This window comes from Mercenaria mercenaria, chromosome 2 (assembly GCF_021730395.1).
Source record: "Mercenaria mercenaria strain notata chromosome 2, MADL_Memer_1, whole genome shotgun sequence".
Lineage (NCBI taxonomy): Eukaryota > Metazoa > Mollusca > Bivalvia > Venerida > Veneridae > Mercenaria > Mercenaria mercenaria.
Window position 1 is genome coordinate 104,356,824 of NC_069362.1, and position 15,556 is coordinate 104,372,379.

Here is a 15,556-nt window from a genome sequence, read left to right on the forward strand (position 1 = left end):
CCCACATAGGTAGGGGACAGTAAGAAAATTCAAAATCTGGGACCTTGACTACTAGGTTACAGAGGCCTAAAACATTATGCTATAATGGTTTAGAATACTTTTGATAAAACTACCTTCAAAGTTTAACAAATCCCTGTTCAATATTTAAAGTGTTCCGAATATTTCTAAGGAAAAACCAGCCAATTAAATAAAAAATTTGGCATTGTATAATAAAATATAATTTAATTTAAGGCGTGTTTGCAAGTTAACAGTAAACTGTAAATGTGTTTAAATTACAGGAAACACTACAAGTTTTTCTTTATTACCTTTATAACTGATTATTCAAGATACTTTCGTATCTTAAAACTGGGGGCTCTGTAGCCAGAGGTTAAGGATCCAGACTTTGAATAACTTGTCCCTCACTAATGTGTGTTTGAGCTTCATTCGGAGCTTTGAATTCTTCCTGTGAGGAAGCAGTCAACAGGCTTACAGAAGGTCAGCGATTCTACCCAGGTGACAACCCATGATGAAATAATGCACGGAGGGATACCTGGCATCAAAGCCGGAAAGTCACCATATGACCTACAATTGTGTAGATGTGATGTTAAACCCAACACTAGATGCCCAAGGGCAACATGTCGAGCCCGCCAGCAGTCAAAAAGGACTGGGAGTTGCACACAAACTCTGTCTCACTGAGGCAAACATTTGTGCCAAATAAAACAATTGTGCCAGGTTATTTTATAATCCCACATTCAATGACGAAGTTATTGTCCGGACAAGCTCAATTATAGCCATATTTGACCTTTGGGCTATAATTGACCTTTCAACTCCAAGTGTGACCTTAACCTTTAAGATATTGACACGAGTTTTGCGCGCGACACGCCGTCTCATTGTGGTGAACAATTGTGCCAAGTTATTTTAAAATCCCACAATCAATGACAAAGTTATTGTCCGGACAAGGTCAATTATAGCCATATTTGACCTTTAAACTCCAAGTGTGACCTTGACCTTTAAGACACTGACGCCGGTGTTGCACGCGACACACCATCTCATGGTGGTCAACAATTGTGCCAGGTTATTTTATAATCCCACATTCAATGACGAAGTTATTGTCCGGACAAAGTCAATTATAGCCATATTTGACCTTTAAACTCCAACTGTGACCTTGACCTTAAGATATTGACAGGGGTGTTGCGCGCGACATGCCGTCTCATGGTGTTCAACAATTGTGCCAAGTTATTTTAAAATCCCACAATCAATGACAAACTTATGGTCCAGACAAAGAAATCCGGACGGACGCACATACACCGAACAGCCATTTGGACAACTATGTCTTCGCTCCCTTACGGGCTTGACAAAAAAAAACCCCAGAAAGTATCTTACAATGATGTACATTTCTTAATCAAAACATAGCAGTTACATTACTTTAACAGTGCAACCTAATTTGAAGTTGATTTGAATCCACAAAGCCACTTACGTGAAACAATGATCGAATTATATATGAGCCAAGCTGCCCAATATTGTGCAACTGGGGTGCTATAACTGTCCAGGTGTGACAAAACTGTAGACAATGACCACCTGTGAAAAAGAAATAATCAAACTCATCTACTGTCTGATCCACCTTTCTGTAACAGGTTTTTATACAAGAATTACAGCTTCATTTTGCAAGATCCAGATATAAGTTATATATTATTCTTATCTCCCGTGTTAATAGTAGGATAATTCTGAATTCAGAATGACAATCGGCATTTTACATGAGATTATCCCGATGCTTCTTTAGCATTCTCCGGCTGCTAAATTTGCTTGTACGAGCAACCGGACAGAGAATGCCGAAGTCCTACATGGAGTAAATGTAATCACACGGAAATTATCGATATTCATTATGAATCAACTACCTTAAGACATAACTGAAATACTGTTGAAAAAACGACGTTAAACCCAAAACAAACAAAAAACCTTAAGACATCCTACATAACATTGCCAGAAAAAACCTACTTTTTCTGGTATAGAAATTAAATGTTTCGAAACTTACAAATATTTCACATGGGAATGTTACTTTTATGCTAAGGTATCCTGAAAGTTTATAACAATTCAGTAACAAAGTACAACCTAATATTTAGATAACTTTTTAGTGTCCAAACTGGCTGTAACTTACCATGGAAAGTACTACCCTATCGAAATTGTTTCTGATCAAGAATTTAAAACTAATAAAGGTATCTCGAAGACTACAAAAATCCTAGTACCATCATCAGACTTCTTTTTATTAGACTAATATAATATCATTGGTATTATTTCATATGTAAAGAGACATTAACTTAAAATCATCTTGTTGATCAAACAGTAGCTTTTCAATCAAGGCATAAAGATACAAGTAGCATTCGAAACAGACAAAAAGTACACAAGTGGGCCATAATTAGCTTATAGTGCTCCAACAGATGGTCAGCAGGTATGGTATGTAAGAAACTCTGACAAAGAGTGACAGTAAAGCCATAAAAGGCATAAATGTTGTAAAGGGATTTGAAATAAATGCAACACTACTGAATACCTGATTTTTCCGCCTATGGGTTTATTCATGTCCCATTTGTGCATGACCTGGTCTATTTTCTCTAATATTTCATCTCTTGACGGTTTCCTCACTGTCCACGCCTCAGGACCATGCAAAGCCTGCATGATGAGAAAATCCGCAGCGTTAGAACTTACACCAAAGTCTTCTTCATTTTCATATGACAAGAGCTCCCTGAAGAAATATATAATTGGTATCAACGTTACAAGAGAATGATGTAGCGACATGCAATACAGTGTCCAAAATCAGAAGGGAGTATATATCTCAACTGCAGCATAACCTAACGATCTGATATCTGTCAATGATGTATAAACCGTACATAAATATACAATATGTTATTATGCAAAATATTTGAACTTCAGTTTATATGTCTAAAAATTTACATTCTTATTTAAGCGTTTATTAATTTATTTTAATAACATTTCGATTTTAAATTGGCGGTGAAATAAAGCAAAAAATGTAATGAAATACTTAATCATATTTAAGTGAAGTAATTTTGAAGAAAACACATTAATTGGGTTCATTTAATATATTTACCTAATGCACATGTGCCGCAAGAAACCATTGCAGACTAGACAAGAAATCTGACATTATATCTTTGTTTTCTCAATGAGATCTTGACCTCTGAGCTATGGATCTGTGTCTTGCACGTGGGATATCATTTCATATAGGAGACTTTGTCCCGAGCGATTTTGAAATCCCTTGATAGATGGAACAGTTAAGGAGGTGACACAAAAAATCTCAGTTAAATTTTTACCCCAAAGAGTGATCTTGACTTTGAGCCAGGGATATGAGTCTTGTATATGACATGAATTAATTATGGGGAACATTTGTACCACTTTGGCCTCCATGGCTGACCTTGACCTTTGACTTTGGGGTCTGGGAGTTGCATTTGATACATCATAAGTAATATCAAAATCCCCTGATGGACTGCATAGTAAGAAAGCAGACACAAAACAGACAAAATTAACCTTTGACCTCCATGTGTAACCTTGCCCTTTACATTTTGGTAAAAATGTTCTGCATAACATATCATCTTGTTATGGCAAATGTCTGTGACAAGGTACTTGAATACTAATCCATTCATTGCAAAGTAACTGACTGGACAAGAAAAATTGCATAAAATCTTAAACATAAAGCATGATCTTTGAGCAGAAGGTCTGAATATTGCTCATGATACATTAATTAATTGTTTCACTATTACTGCTACATGATATCAAAATCCTTTGATGGATAGTCTACTTATGGAGGACAGGAAAAAACCCTGTTGACTTTTGATGCACTAATGTGACTCCGACTTTTGAGACTGGGGTCTGGGTGTGTGCATGACACATGTCAAATAATGGTGAACATTTGTGACAAGTTATATGAAACTCTCTTAATGGATGGCAGAGTTATGGACTGGACACAAAACAGACAGTGTTGATACCATTTTAACATTTGACCTTCACGCTGGAGCTTGGGGTCTGGGAGTTGCACATGACACATCATCTCATTGTTAGGAACATTTCTGCCATGTCACATTAAAATCCTCTAATGTATGGTTTAGGTATGGAGCAGACAGGAAAACAAGAGCTAAATGTTGACAGCGCGCTCGACTATTCGAAGAACTGATGGAAGTATGGGGTCAAAATTTTACCAGAGATTTTCAGACAAAAGAAGAAAAATAGATAGACAAACAAAGTACCTGTATTTGTGGATTTGGATAAGTCTCGCACTTTATGGCAATGTGTGACCATGATGGTAAGCAAGTGTTCAAGGTTTCAAAGCTATGTATATCAAACAATTACGACAAAATATGGAATGGTATGCCAAACTTAACTAATTACTATGTCAACTAGATGTGTGTCCATAGGACACAGGTGCCCCCACTCCTGCCACTGTAACATGGTTTTATGACTCGGGTTAAATAATTTTTAAGATGTTTGCAACACAAACTTTTAAGAACCTTACGTGTATTTTTCACTTAGTTAGCCATAACTCTGGCCTAGCTGAGTAAATCGTAAAGAGAACACTTCACAGGCGATAAAACAATCCTCTAATGTTTTATGATTCTAGATCAAGTATATTTTAACAAGTACATTTTGTACTTACATGTTTCACGAACATTTTTTTTGAGTAAGTCTGGACAAGAAGTCTGGTCTTGTGTAATGAAAAAAACTTAAAAAACAAAATAAGTCAGGGGCCACAACTCCTACACAATTGAATGAATCCGGACGCGAAACCCCAGGTGCACAACATGCTGACCAACATTCCTGTAAACTTTGGTGACTCTAGGTCAAATACTTTTGGAGCTATGCGCGACACAACATTAAAATGACCAATTTTTTACTTTTTTTTTTTTTTTGGATTTAACGTCGCACCGACACATGATAGGTCATATGGCGACTTTCCAGCTTAAATGGTGGAGGAAGACCCCAGGTGCCCCTCCGTGCATTATTTCATCATGAGCAGGCACCTGGGTAGAACCACCGACCTTCCGTAAGCCAGCTGGATGGCTTCCTCACATGAAGAATTCAACGCCCCGAGTGAGGCTCGAACCCACATCGACGAGGGGCAAGTGACAATTGTTTACTTAGTCAGGGGCCATAACTCCTACACGACTGAATGAATCCGGACGCAAAACCCCAGGTGCACAACTACACATGCTGACCAACATTCCTGTAAAGTTTTGTGACTCTACGTCAAATACTTTTGGAGCTAGGCGTGACAAAACACTTAAATGACCAATTTTTACAAAGTCAGGGGCCATAACTCCTACACGACTGAATGAATCCGGACGCAAAACCCCAGGTGCACAACTACACATGCCGACCAACATTCCTGTAACGTTTTGTGACTCTACGTCAAATACTTTTGGAGCTAGGTGCGACACAACATTCTCGGAAGGACAGACGGACGGACGGAAAACAGCAAATCTATATGCCCCCACCACTCCTTTGAGGGGGGGGGGGGGGGGGGGGGGGGGCGGGGGGCACAAAAAGGGTCATAACTGAGCTAAAGTCCTTGTCCTAGTTATGTAGTCTTGCCTACATATGTAGACTATGATGGTAAACAAGTGGTCAAAGTTTCAAAGCCATGTGATAAACAGGTTAGGCAAAATATGGACTTTAACTGATTTCCAAGTCCAAAAAGAGCCATACTTCTGCCAAAATAGTTGACAGAGTTATGTACTCTTGCCTACAGATGGAGATCATGATGATAAAAAGTGTTCAAAGTTTCAAAGACACATGTCAAATAGTTTTGACAAAACACTGACTTGTACGAAAACTGAGCCAATTTCCAACTATAAAAAGGGCCATAATTCAGCCAGAATAGTTGACAGAGATATGTACTCTTGCCTACAGATGGAAATCATGATGTTAAGCAAGTGTTCAAAGTTTCAAAGCCACATGTCCAGAGTTAGGTTTCTTCTATATTAGCCTATTTTATATACATGTCACACACACTTTTCAACCTAGGGCAAAAGTTTTAACAATTATGGTAGACATTACAAATCTGACATCACACGCCAGATATCAAGGCTCCAGCTATTATTGATTCAGAGAAAAAAAGTGACCACGCCCCCTATATGTTTGAACAACTTTGGTAGAGGACCACCCAACGTACATCATGGCCAAGTTTAATCAAAATCCATTCACTGGTTTTGGAGGAGATGTCGTTTAAACATAAATGTTGACGACGGACGGACAGACGAACGGACGCACGACGGCCGACGGACATAGCGTGATCACAATAGCTCACCATGTGCACTTTGTGCTCAGGTGAGCTAAAAATTGTTGACAGAGTTAAGTATTCTTGCATACAGATAGCGGTTGTTATAATAAACAAGTGATAAAAGTTTCAAAGCCATATGTCAGTATTCTTGCATACAGATAGCGGTTGTTATAATAAACAAGTGATAAAAGTTTCAAAGCCATATGTCAAACAGTTTACACAAATTACGAACTGGTACGAAAAACTTGACTAAGACTTGTAAGTTCAAAGGGGCCATAATTCAGCCAAAATCCTTGATGGAGTTATGGAATCTTGGATTAAACTGGACAAGGTGATGGTACACAAGTGTTGAAAGATTCAAAGCTTTATCTCAAAAGGTTTTGTCAAAATGTGGACTGGTATGAAAAACTTAACTAAGGTGTTACGCCGACGCCGATGCAGACACATGTCGTGGAGAGTAGGATAGCCCTACTTATTTTTCGAATAGTCCAGCTAAAAACCCTGTTGGCCTTTGATTCATAAGTTTGATCATAACATTTGAGCTGGCAGACCTGTAGTACCCTAAACCAGCCGTAGGAAAGGTAGGAGACAAACAAAAGCTATTGCCATATTTCAAAAACTCATATAATCAAAGATGAATGGAGGATATCTGGTAATGGAAACAAATAGCAATTATTTTGATTACACAACATTGTGATCTCATTTCCCACATCATTACATCATAATAGGTTATGTCTGAAAAAATAATAGTTGTAAGATATTACACACCCTTATTTTTCAATAAATCAATTAACAAATTCTGTCACTATTAGTGACAAATGCCCCCAAGCATATACGCCAAGTAATTCAAAAATCCCTTCATCGGTGGCAGAGTTATGGTCTGGACAAGAAACAGACCATGTTAACCTTTAACCTCTAAGTGTGACATTGACCTTAGAGCTAGGGTCTGAATTTTGTGCATGACAGGTCGTCTCATTATGGGGATCATTTATGCCAAGTAATTTTAAAATCTCTTGATGAATGGCAGAGTCATGAAACGGAAACGAAAGAGACCATGTTAACCTTTGACCTGTAAGTGTGACCTTGAGCTTAGAGCTATGGGCCTGGGTCTTGCGCAAGACACGTTGTCTCATTATGGTGAACACTTATGCAAAGTTATTTCAAAATTCCTTTATGGATGGCAGAGTTACAGCCCGGAAGAAAATTTGCACGGACAGACGGACAAACAATGCAATTTTAATATGCCCACCTTCGGGGGCATAAAAACTGTGTTAAATACTTCAGGCCAAAGCTCGTTAAGTATGTGTACTTAAAAATATCATCTTGCAAAGACAATGTTTTGTTGACAAGTGATGTTTTACACTTGGTTAATTTTGAAGTTCCTTTCTTAAAACTGGCAAATAAACAAGATCTGCGTGTTAGCACATATGCCCAATACGACACCTTTTCATATTTGACTGGGCGTACAATTTTCAGTCTCAAGCCTGAGCTATCTACTGACAATAGTTTATCCTTCTATAATGTTTGTTGGCCACAAGCCAAATCACTCTCAAGTCATTTATGTACCATCAAAGTCATTTTCACCTTGACCTTTGGTCTCTTGACCCCCTATAACAACACAAGCAATCTACTGACAACATACAATCATCCAATAAAGTTGTGCTAATCAAAGATCGTTTTCAGTTTCATAGTCACTGTGGCTTTCCAGACCCACTCTCTGCACGGCCTCCCCCCCCCCCCCACCTCCCCTCCCCCAGCAACAGGGTTCATATAGCGACCAAAGGCAACTGTCCTGTGAAGTTTGACTACTACAGGTCTGGTCCCCAGTCACAGATGTAAAACACATACCGACCGAAATACCAACCTACCTACTGACTGACGACAGTTTCAGTATGACACACAACCGGCATAGACGACTTGAGAGCTCCCAAGTGGTGCAAAGTGTGTGTGTGCGCGCAAGCGCGCGCGAACACATGCACGCGTCTGTGTGTGCGTGCGTGCGTGTGTGTGTGTGCGCGCGTGTGCATGTGTGTGCGTGGATTCATGCATGTGTAGCAGTTTGAGGGTTGTGGAGGAGGCAATTTGACTGTGGGCTTGTATTTGGGCAGGGCCTTTTTGGCCGTTTTGTAAGACACAGTGGTGTTAGGCACAAGAAACTATAAGTGAAAACAATTTTCAAAGGAAGCTGTGTTGGGGTTTGGGTGGGAAGTGGTCAGTTGTTGTACTCTGCAAATCGTCTCATCGCCACCTTTCTATATTCTAACTTTCAATATCTTTGATAGTTTTTAAGATACGCTCTGGATACAAAATATGGATATTTTACGGCCAGATCTAACTTTTGAACTCAATTTGTGACCTTAACGTTTTGTCTACTGACCTCTTTCATGCATTTTGCACAATGTTTCATTTTCACTGCTATTTACCTATATGCTAAGTTTAACGTCATTATCTTTAATGGTTTTAAAGTCACGCTCGGGACATGAAATATGACAGACAGACAGACAGACAGATGGACAGATCAAAACCCCTTAATAGAAACGCAAATTTTCCAAAACAGATTGTTTGTTTTGTTTTGGGTTTAACGCCGTTTTTCAACAGTTTTTCAGTCATGTAACGGCGGGCAGTTAACCTAACCAGTGTTCCTGGATTCTGTACCAGTACAAACCTGTTCTCCGCAAGTAACTGCCATCTTCCCCACATGAATCAGAGGTGGAGGACTAATGATTTCAGACACAATGTCGTTTATGAAATAGTCACGGAGAACATACGCCCCGCCCGAGGATCGAACTCACGATCCGTAGACCAACGCTCTTACCTACTGAGCTAAGCGGCAAAACAGGCATGTAACAAGAGGGCCAAGATAGCCCTAGGACGCTCACCTGAGAAACACACCATAACAGTGTGAACATGTTTGACCTAGCGATTTCATGGAAACAAATATTCTGACCAATTTTCATTAAGATTGGACGAAAAATGTGGTCTCTGAAGTGTAAACAAGTATTTTCTTCAAATCTGACCTAGTGACCTAGTTTTTGAGCCAAGATCACCTACATTCAAACTTGACCTAGATTTGATCAAGGCAATCATTCTGACCAAATTACATGAACCGCAATTGAAAAACACAGCCTCTATCTCATACAAAACATTTTTCTTTGTTTTTGACCGCAGATGACCCATATTCAAACTTGACCTTAATTTCATCAAGGCCATCATTCTGATCAAATTTCATGAAGATCAACTGAAAAATACAGTCTCTACCGCATACACAAGGTTTTTCTTTGATTTTACCTAGTGACCTAGGTTTTGATCACAGATGACCCATTTTCTATCTTAACCTAGATTTCATCAAGGCAATCATTCTGACTAAATTTTATGAATATCCATTGTAAAATGCAGCCCCCTATATTGCCTACAGAAGATTTTTCTTTAATTTGACCGGGTGACCTAATTTTTGATCCTAGATGACCCAAATCTAAAGTCGACCTAGATTTGATCTGGACAAACATTCTGATCACATTTCATGAAGATCCTGTGTAAAATGCAGCCCCTATTGCATACAAAAGGTTTTTCTTTGATTTGACCTAGTGACCTAGTTTTTAACCCTAGATGACCCATTTTCGAACTTGGCCTAGAATTCATCAAGGTTATCATTCTGACCAAAACTCATGAAGGTCAATTGAAAAATACAGTCTCTATCGCATACACAAGGGTTTTTTTATTTGACCTAGTGACCTAGTTTTTGACCCAGAAGACCATTTTCGAACTTGGCCATCAAGGTAATCATTCTGGCAAAATTTCATGAAGATTAGTTGAAAAATACAGCCTCTATCGCATACACAAGCTAAATGCTGACAGACAGACGACAGACAGACGCCGGACATCAAGCGATCGCAATAAAGCACCTGAGCATTGCTCAGGTGAACTAAAAACATAAATGAACACTCTGAACTTACTCAAACATTGATACCATGCCCGAAATCATCGACCAAGTAATCAAACCAGGATTTTCAGATACACCAACCTGAAAAAATTTGAAAACAAAAAAAACAATAGAAAACAGGGTCAAATGAGCCTAAATCGCTCACCTAAAGAGGACTTCACCATCTGACCTTACTTCTGACCAAGTTTGGTGAATATCCTTTAAGCAGATCATCAAAAGTTATTAAACATTTTTTTTTTCTATATTTTGCTGTTAAACACCCAAAAATGCATAACCATTAGAACAAGCTTCGTGATAAGAGCTTGTTTAAAAATTTCTATTTTCAGTTTGATGTCTACTAAAAAGGGGCCAAGCTGTACAATAACAATTATATCCAAGACCAAGTTTGACGAAGAATCATCAAATGGTTAATGAGACACGGTCAATAAAATATTTCTAATTTTAGCTCTAGAGATCAAGACAAAGTTGGAAGAGGACATTGCAATGATGAAACAGACCAAGTTTGATTAAGAACCAGCCAGCATTTCATCAGAAGAAGTCATTCATTTTAAAGATTTTTCTATTCTTAATCTAGCAGCTACTGAAGCAGACTGCCCATTTGAATAAATTTGTCAGAGGACCTTACTAGAGCTACTTCCATTTTTTGCTATAATTCCCCCTTTTCATGTCAAGTTGTTTAATAGTATTTCTATTTTTAGTACTTCTTAACAAGGCTAAGCACCCCTATTTGAAATTTGTAAGAAGATTTTATACTGATGCTATACACCAAGTGAAATGAAATGAATGATGCCAATGATGTGGAAGAACAATTTTAAGTTTAAATAAAATCCGTTATGAAATAACAAAAATATAGAGAAAGTGCATAAAAATTAACCCTAAATTTTAAGTTAAAAGGGGGCATAATTCATATAAGAGGACCTTGATTATCCTTTAAGAAGTTCATTAAAATAAAAGTTATATTACATTTTGCTGTTACCATTAGAACAAACTTCAAGCTAAGAAGTAATTTTTTATCTTTAACTCTGGTGTCTCCTAAATGGGACAAAGCTGAACCATTTGAACAACACTGGGAAAGGACCTTACAATGACCCTACAGACCAAGTTGATAAAGATTCATCAAGCAGTTCATGTCATGTTTAAGAGGCCCCTTTAAGGATCAAATTGCCCCCATTTAAACTAGAGCTATCACTAAAGGTGATGAATGTACCCCCTGCATGCACTGACACAGTACATTGCAATTTGATGCACACAAGATTACATAATAATTATGTGGACTGTATGTATATAGACTGTATGTATACAGTACAGTTACAAAAAACAAAGTCTCATAACTATGCAGAATATTTATCTAAAAGAATATAACATGCACCATGCACAACTAGGGTTGGTACTGATCACTTGTGTGAAGTGTCATTAAATTGTGTGTAAGGGTTTGGTAGATTAGGCACGCACAAGATTGCATATGCAGACTGTATGTACATAGCATGTTAACAAGAAACAAAGTCCCATAACTCTGCAAATTTTGTCTCTGAAAGAACCTAACATGCCCCATGCACAACTGGGGTTGGTACTGATCACTTGTGTGAAGTTTCATTAAACTGTGTCAAGGGGATGAGGAGAGATGGTGCGCACAAGATTGTGTCTATGTATATAGTAGAGTAACAAAAAAACAAAGTCCCATAACTCTGCAAATTTTTTTTCTGAAAGAACCTTACATGCCCCATGCACAACTACTGTTGTTACTGATCACTTGTGTGAAGTTTCATTAAATTGTGTCAAGGGGATGAGGAGAGATGGTGCGCACAAGATTGTGTCTATGTATATAGTATAGTAACAAAAAAAAACAAAGTCCCATAACTCTGCAAATTTTTCTTCTAAAAGAACCTAACATGTCCCATGCACAACTACTGTTGGTACTGATCACTTGTGTGAAGTTTCATTAAATTGTGTCAAGGGGATGAGGAGAGATGGTGCGCACAAGATTGTGTCTATGTATATAGTATAGTAACAAAAAAACAAAGTCCCATAACTCTGCAAATTTTTTTTCTGAAAGAACCTAACATGCCCCATGCACAACTACTGTTGGTACTGATCACTTGTGTGAAGTTTCATTAAATTCTGTCAAGGGGATAAGGAGAGATGGTGCGCACAAGATTGTGTCTACGGACAGACGGACAGACAGACAGACAACCTGAAACCAGTATACCCCCCCCCTTACAACTTTGTTGTCGGGGGGTACAACAAGTTTAGAAGAGACCCTTACACTAACCTTACGGATGAAGTTTAATGAAAATCCAGCCAGAGTTTCATGAGAAGATGTCAAGTTTTTTCTTCGTTTTTAATTCTTGCGGCCCCTTAAAGGGCAAAACCTGAACTTGATAAAGATCCTTCAAGCAGTTCATGACAGGTTTTTCTATTTTTAGCTCTAGTGGACCCTAACATGCACCAAGTGCAATTGAACAAGAGCTTGTCGAACACGAAATGCCCCCATTGATGCATTCAGTAATTGCACAAGGAACAGAAATTATTTGCTCACTGTAAACAAAAGTTCTACTGTTCTGGTTCAATGTGACGTCCAGAAAGGGTGTAAATGTTCCGAGTCACTGTAACCTTGACCTTTGACCTACTGACCTCAAAATCAATAGGGGTCATCTGCTGGTCATGACCAATCTCCCTATCAATTTTCCTGATACTAGTCCCAAGCGTTCATGAGTTATCGCCCAGAAACCGTTTTACTGTTCCTGGTCACTGTGACCTTGACCTTTGACCTCAAAATCAAAAGAGGTCATCTGCTGGTCATGACCAACCTTCCTATCAACTTTCAAGATCCTAGGCCCAAGTAATCTTGTGTTATCATCCGGAAACCGTTTAACTGTTCCGGGTCACTGTGACCTTGATCTCTGAAATACTGATCTCAAAATCAATAGGGGTCATCTGCTGGTCATGACCAACCTCTCTATCAACTTTCATGATCCTAGGCCCAAGTGTTCTTGAGTTATCATCCGGAAACCGTTTAACTGTTCAGGGTCAGTGACCTTGACCTTTGATATACAGATCTCAAAATCAATAGGGGTCATCTGCAGGTGATGACCAACCTTCCTATCAACTTTCATGATCCTAGGCCCAAGCGTTCTTGAGTTATCATCCGGAAACGGATTGGTCCACATACAGACTGACCGACCGACAGACATCTGCAAAACAATATACCCCTCCTTCTTCGAAGGGGGCATAACAAATTTGGGAGAGGACCTTACAGTGATGCTACAAACCAAGTTTGATGAAGATCCATTAAGCCGTTCATGAGAAGAAATCATTTAGAGGTATGTCTATTTTTAGCTGTAGTGGTCCTTACATGACGCCAAGCATCCCCATTTGTATAAAATTGGCAGGGAGCATTACAACGATGCTACACACGAAGTTTGGTGAAGGTCCATCCTGTGCTTCATGAGAACAAGTCATTTTTCTATTTTTGAGTGGTCCCTAAAAGTGGCCAAGTGGCCCCATTTGAACAACTTTGGTTAACGACCTTATAATGATGCTTCAGACCAAGTTGATGAAGATCCATCAATTGGTTTATGAGAAGTTGTTTAAGTGGTATTTCTTATTTTAAGTTCTAGTGACCCACTCCCATATGAACAAAATGAGGAGAGGACCTTATTATAATGCTACAAACCAAGTTTGATCAAGATCCATCAAGCGGTTCATGAGAAAAAGTTGCTTAAAGGTATTTTTATTTTCAGCTTTAGTCTCCCTTTTGAACAAATTCGGGACAGGTAATTATAATGATGCTACAGATTAAGTTTGATAATGGTTCATGGGAAGAAGTAGTTTAACAGTATTATTATTACTAGCTGTAGCTTTCCCTTAAAGGAGCAAAGTCCCCAACTTTAAAACAAAATGGAGAGAACCTTGTAATAATGCTACAGACCAGCTTTGATGGCGGTAGAATCACCGACCTTTCGTAAGCCAGTTGGATGGCTTCTTCACATTAGTTCAACGCCCTGAGTGAGGCTCGAACCCATATCGATGATGGGCAAGTGATTTGAAGTCAGCGACCGTAACCGCTCGGTCACGGAGGCCCCCTGTTGCACAGACAAGGTAAAATATGACAAAACAACTGAAAATCTCCTCCTTGTGGTGTTGGAGCACTGACAAGGTACAATAGAACAAATTAAGGGCAATAACCCTACTGAAAATCTCTGAACCAGAACATGCAAACAATATGCGCTACGAGGTTTGCCACTGGTCATTCTTGTAAAGTTGAGTAGAAATCCGCCCATAACACAAAACATCAGAAAATTTGACAAATTAGGGTCATAATGTATACTACATATAAAAGTAGTCGACTTTGCAAATACAAAATAGAAACATACCAAAGTCGCGGTGATCACTTCCCTGAGAGTTTTGTCATCAGAATATTTCTGAAACAAAGTCAGCGTAATTACACATAGTAAATTACTTAAATACTATCTATTCAATCTATACACTCAAACCTATGATGAAAATTTAATAAAAAATGTATAAAAAAAGAAGTTCAGGAAGTAGTAGATAAAAACTCATGCAAAATATTGTTGCTTTTTTCATTATTTCAAAAGGATCTCAGACCAAAAAAGAGTTTTGTTCTCTATTTTTGCAACAAATATGTCAATAAGGCTTATACAAAAGGAATCTTTTACTAAATACAATTTTTACAAATTTTTAGTTGAGACTTCCTTTTTTACTTGAGGTTTCAGGTACGTGTGCCTAAACCAAAGTGACCTCAGTGACCTTAACTGACTGACATGAGCAAATGAATATATATATGTGGTTTTGTTTGATTCCATTTAAGATCAAAATATATTTCACAAAGCAATTTCGAAAGCAATATTTCCATGTGTGGAACAGCTACCAGTTATAATTTGAAATCTGGTTTTAATGAGTGAAAGATATTTCGATCTTACATTTGAAACAAACATATTTTCTTTTTATTTCACGGCTTTTCAATTTTGCAACTCGTACTAGTTTTACCAGCCAAATGTCACGCATATTCTACAATGTCACATGCAAAGTTATGACATCACAATGTTAATACTGGGAAAGGATCTAAAAATTATTTTACATTTTAGTACAATGGAGAACATACATTTTATATTTTTGTAGGTATTTATATTCTCTATAGCTTTACTGATGTATATTTTGGGAAGAACACTGACTTTTTTTTATAATTCATATTCTTTTAGTGAAATCCTACCTAACAGTGATAGTTACAACTGGAATGTGTCTGTAGGACACAGGGTGTGCCCCCCACTGGTACATTTGTCACAAATAAGGGGCAATAATTCAAATGTTGGAGTCTTAATGGGGTATAGCCTCAACAA

At 38.2% G+C, this 15,556-nt stretch overlaps 1 protein-coding gene and 1 long non-coding RNA gene across 6 annotated transcripts in view; one reads left to right on the forward strand and one right to left on the reverse strand.

Moving 5' to 3' along the window:
- The window catches only part of LOC128555324 (uncharacterized), a 30,257-nt gene extending 18,619 nt beyond the window's left edge, over positions 1–11,638 (forward strand). The window contains exon 6 of one of the 2 annotated variants that reach the window (XR_008369984.1): positions 10,526–11,638. This is a non-coding gene — a long non-coding RNA (uncharacterized LOC128555324). Of the gene's footprint in view, positions 1–4,091; positions 4,683–10,525 lie in introns of those variants that run through there. The other variant, XR_008369985.1, reaches the window with a different exon arrangement.
- LOC128555323 (protein zer-1 homolog) overlaps positions 1–15,556 on the reverse strand; it is a 71,562-nt gene that overhangs the window by 2,272 nt on the left and 53,734 nt on the right. For all 4 annotated transcript variants that reach the window (XM_053537410.1, XM_053537409.1, XM_053537408.1 and 1 more), the window contains 4 exons: positions 14,573–14,620; positions 10,213–10,280; positions 2,525–2,716; positions 1,457–1,557 (listed from right to left, as the gene is read on the reverse strand). In XM_053537410.1, the coding sequence (XP_053393385.1) occupies positions 1,457–1,557; positions 2,525–2,716; positions 10,213–10,280; positions 14,573–14,620 (409 nt within the window). The remainder of the gene's footprint in view (positions 1–1,456; positions 1,558–2,524; positions 2,717–10,212; positions 10,281–14,572; positions 14,621–15,556) is intronic.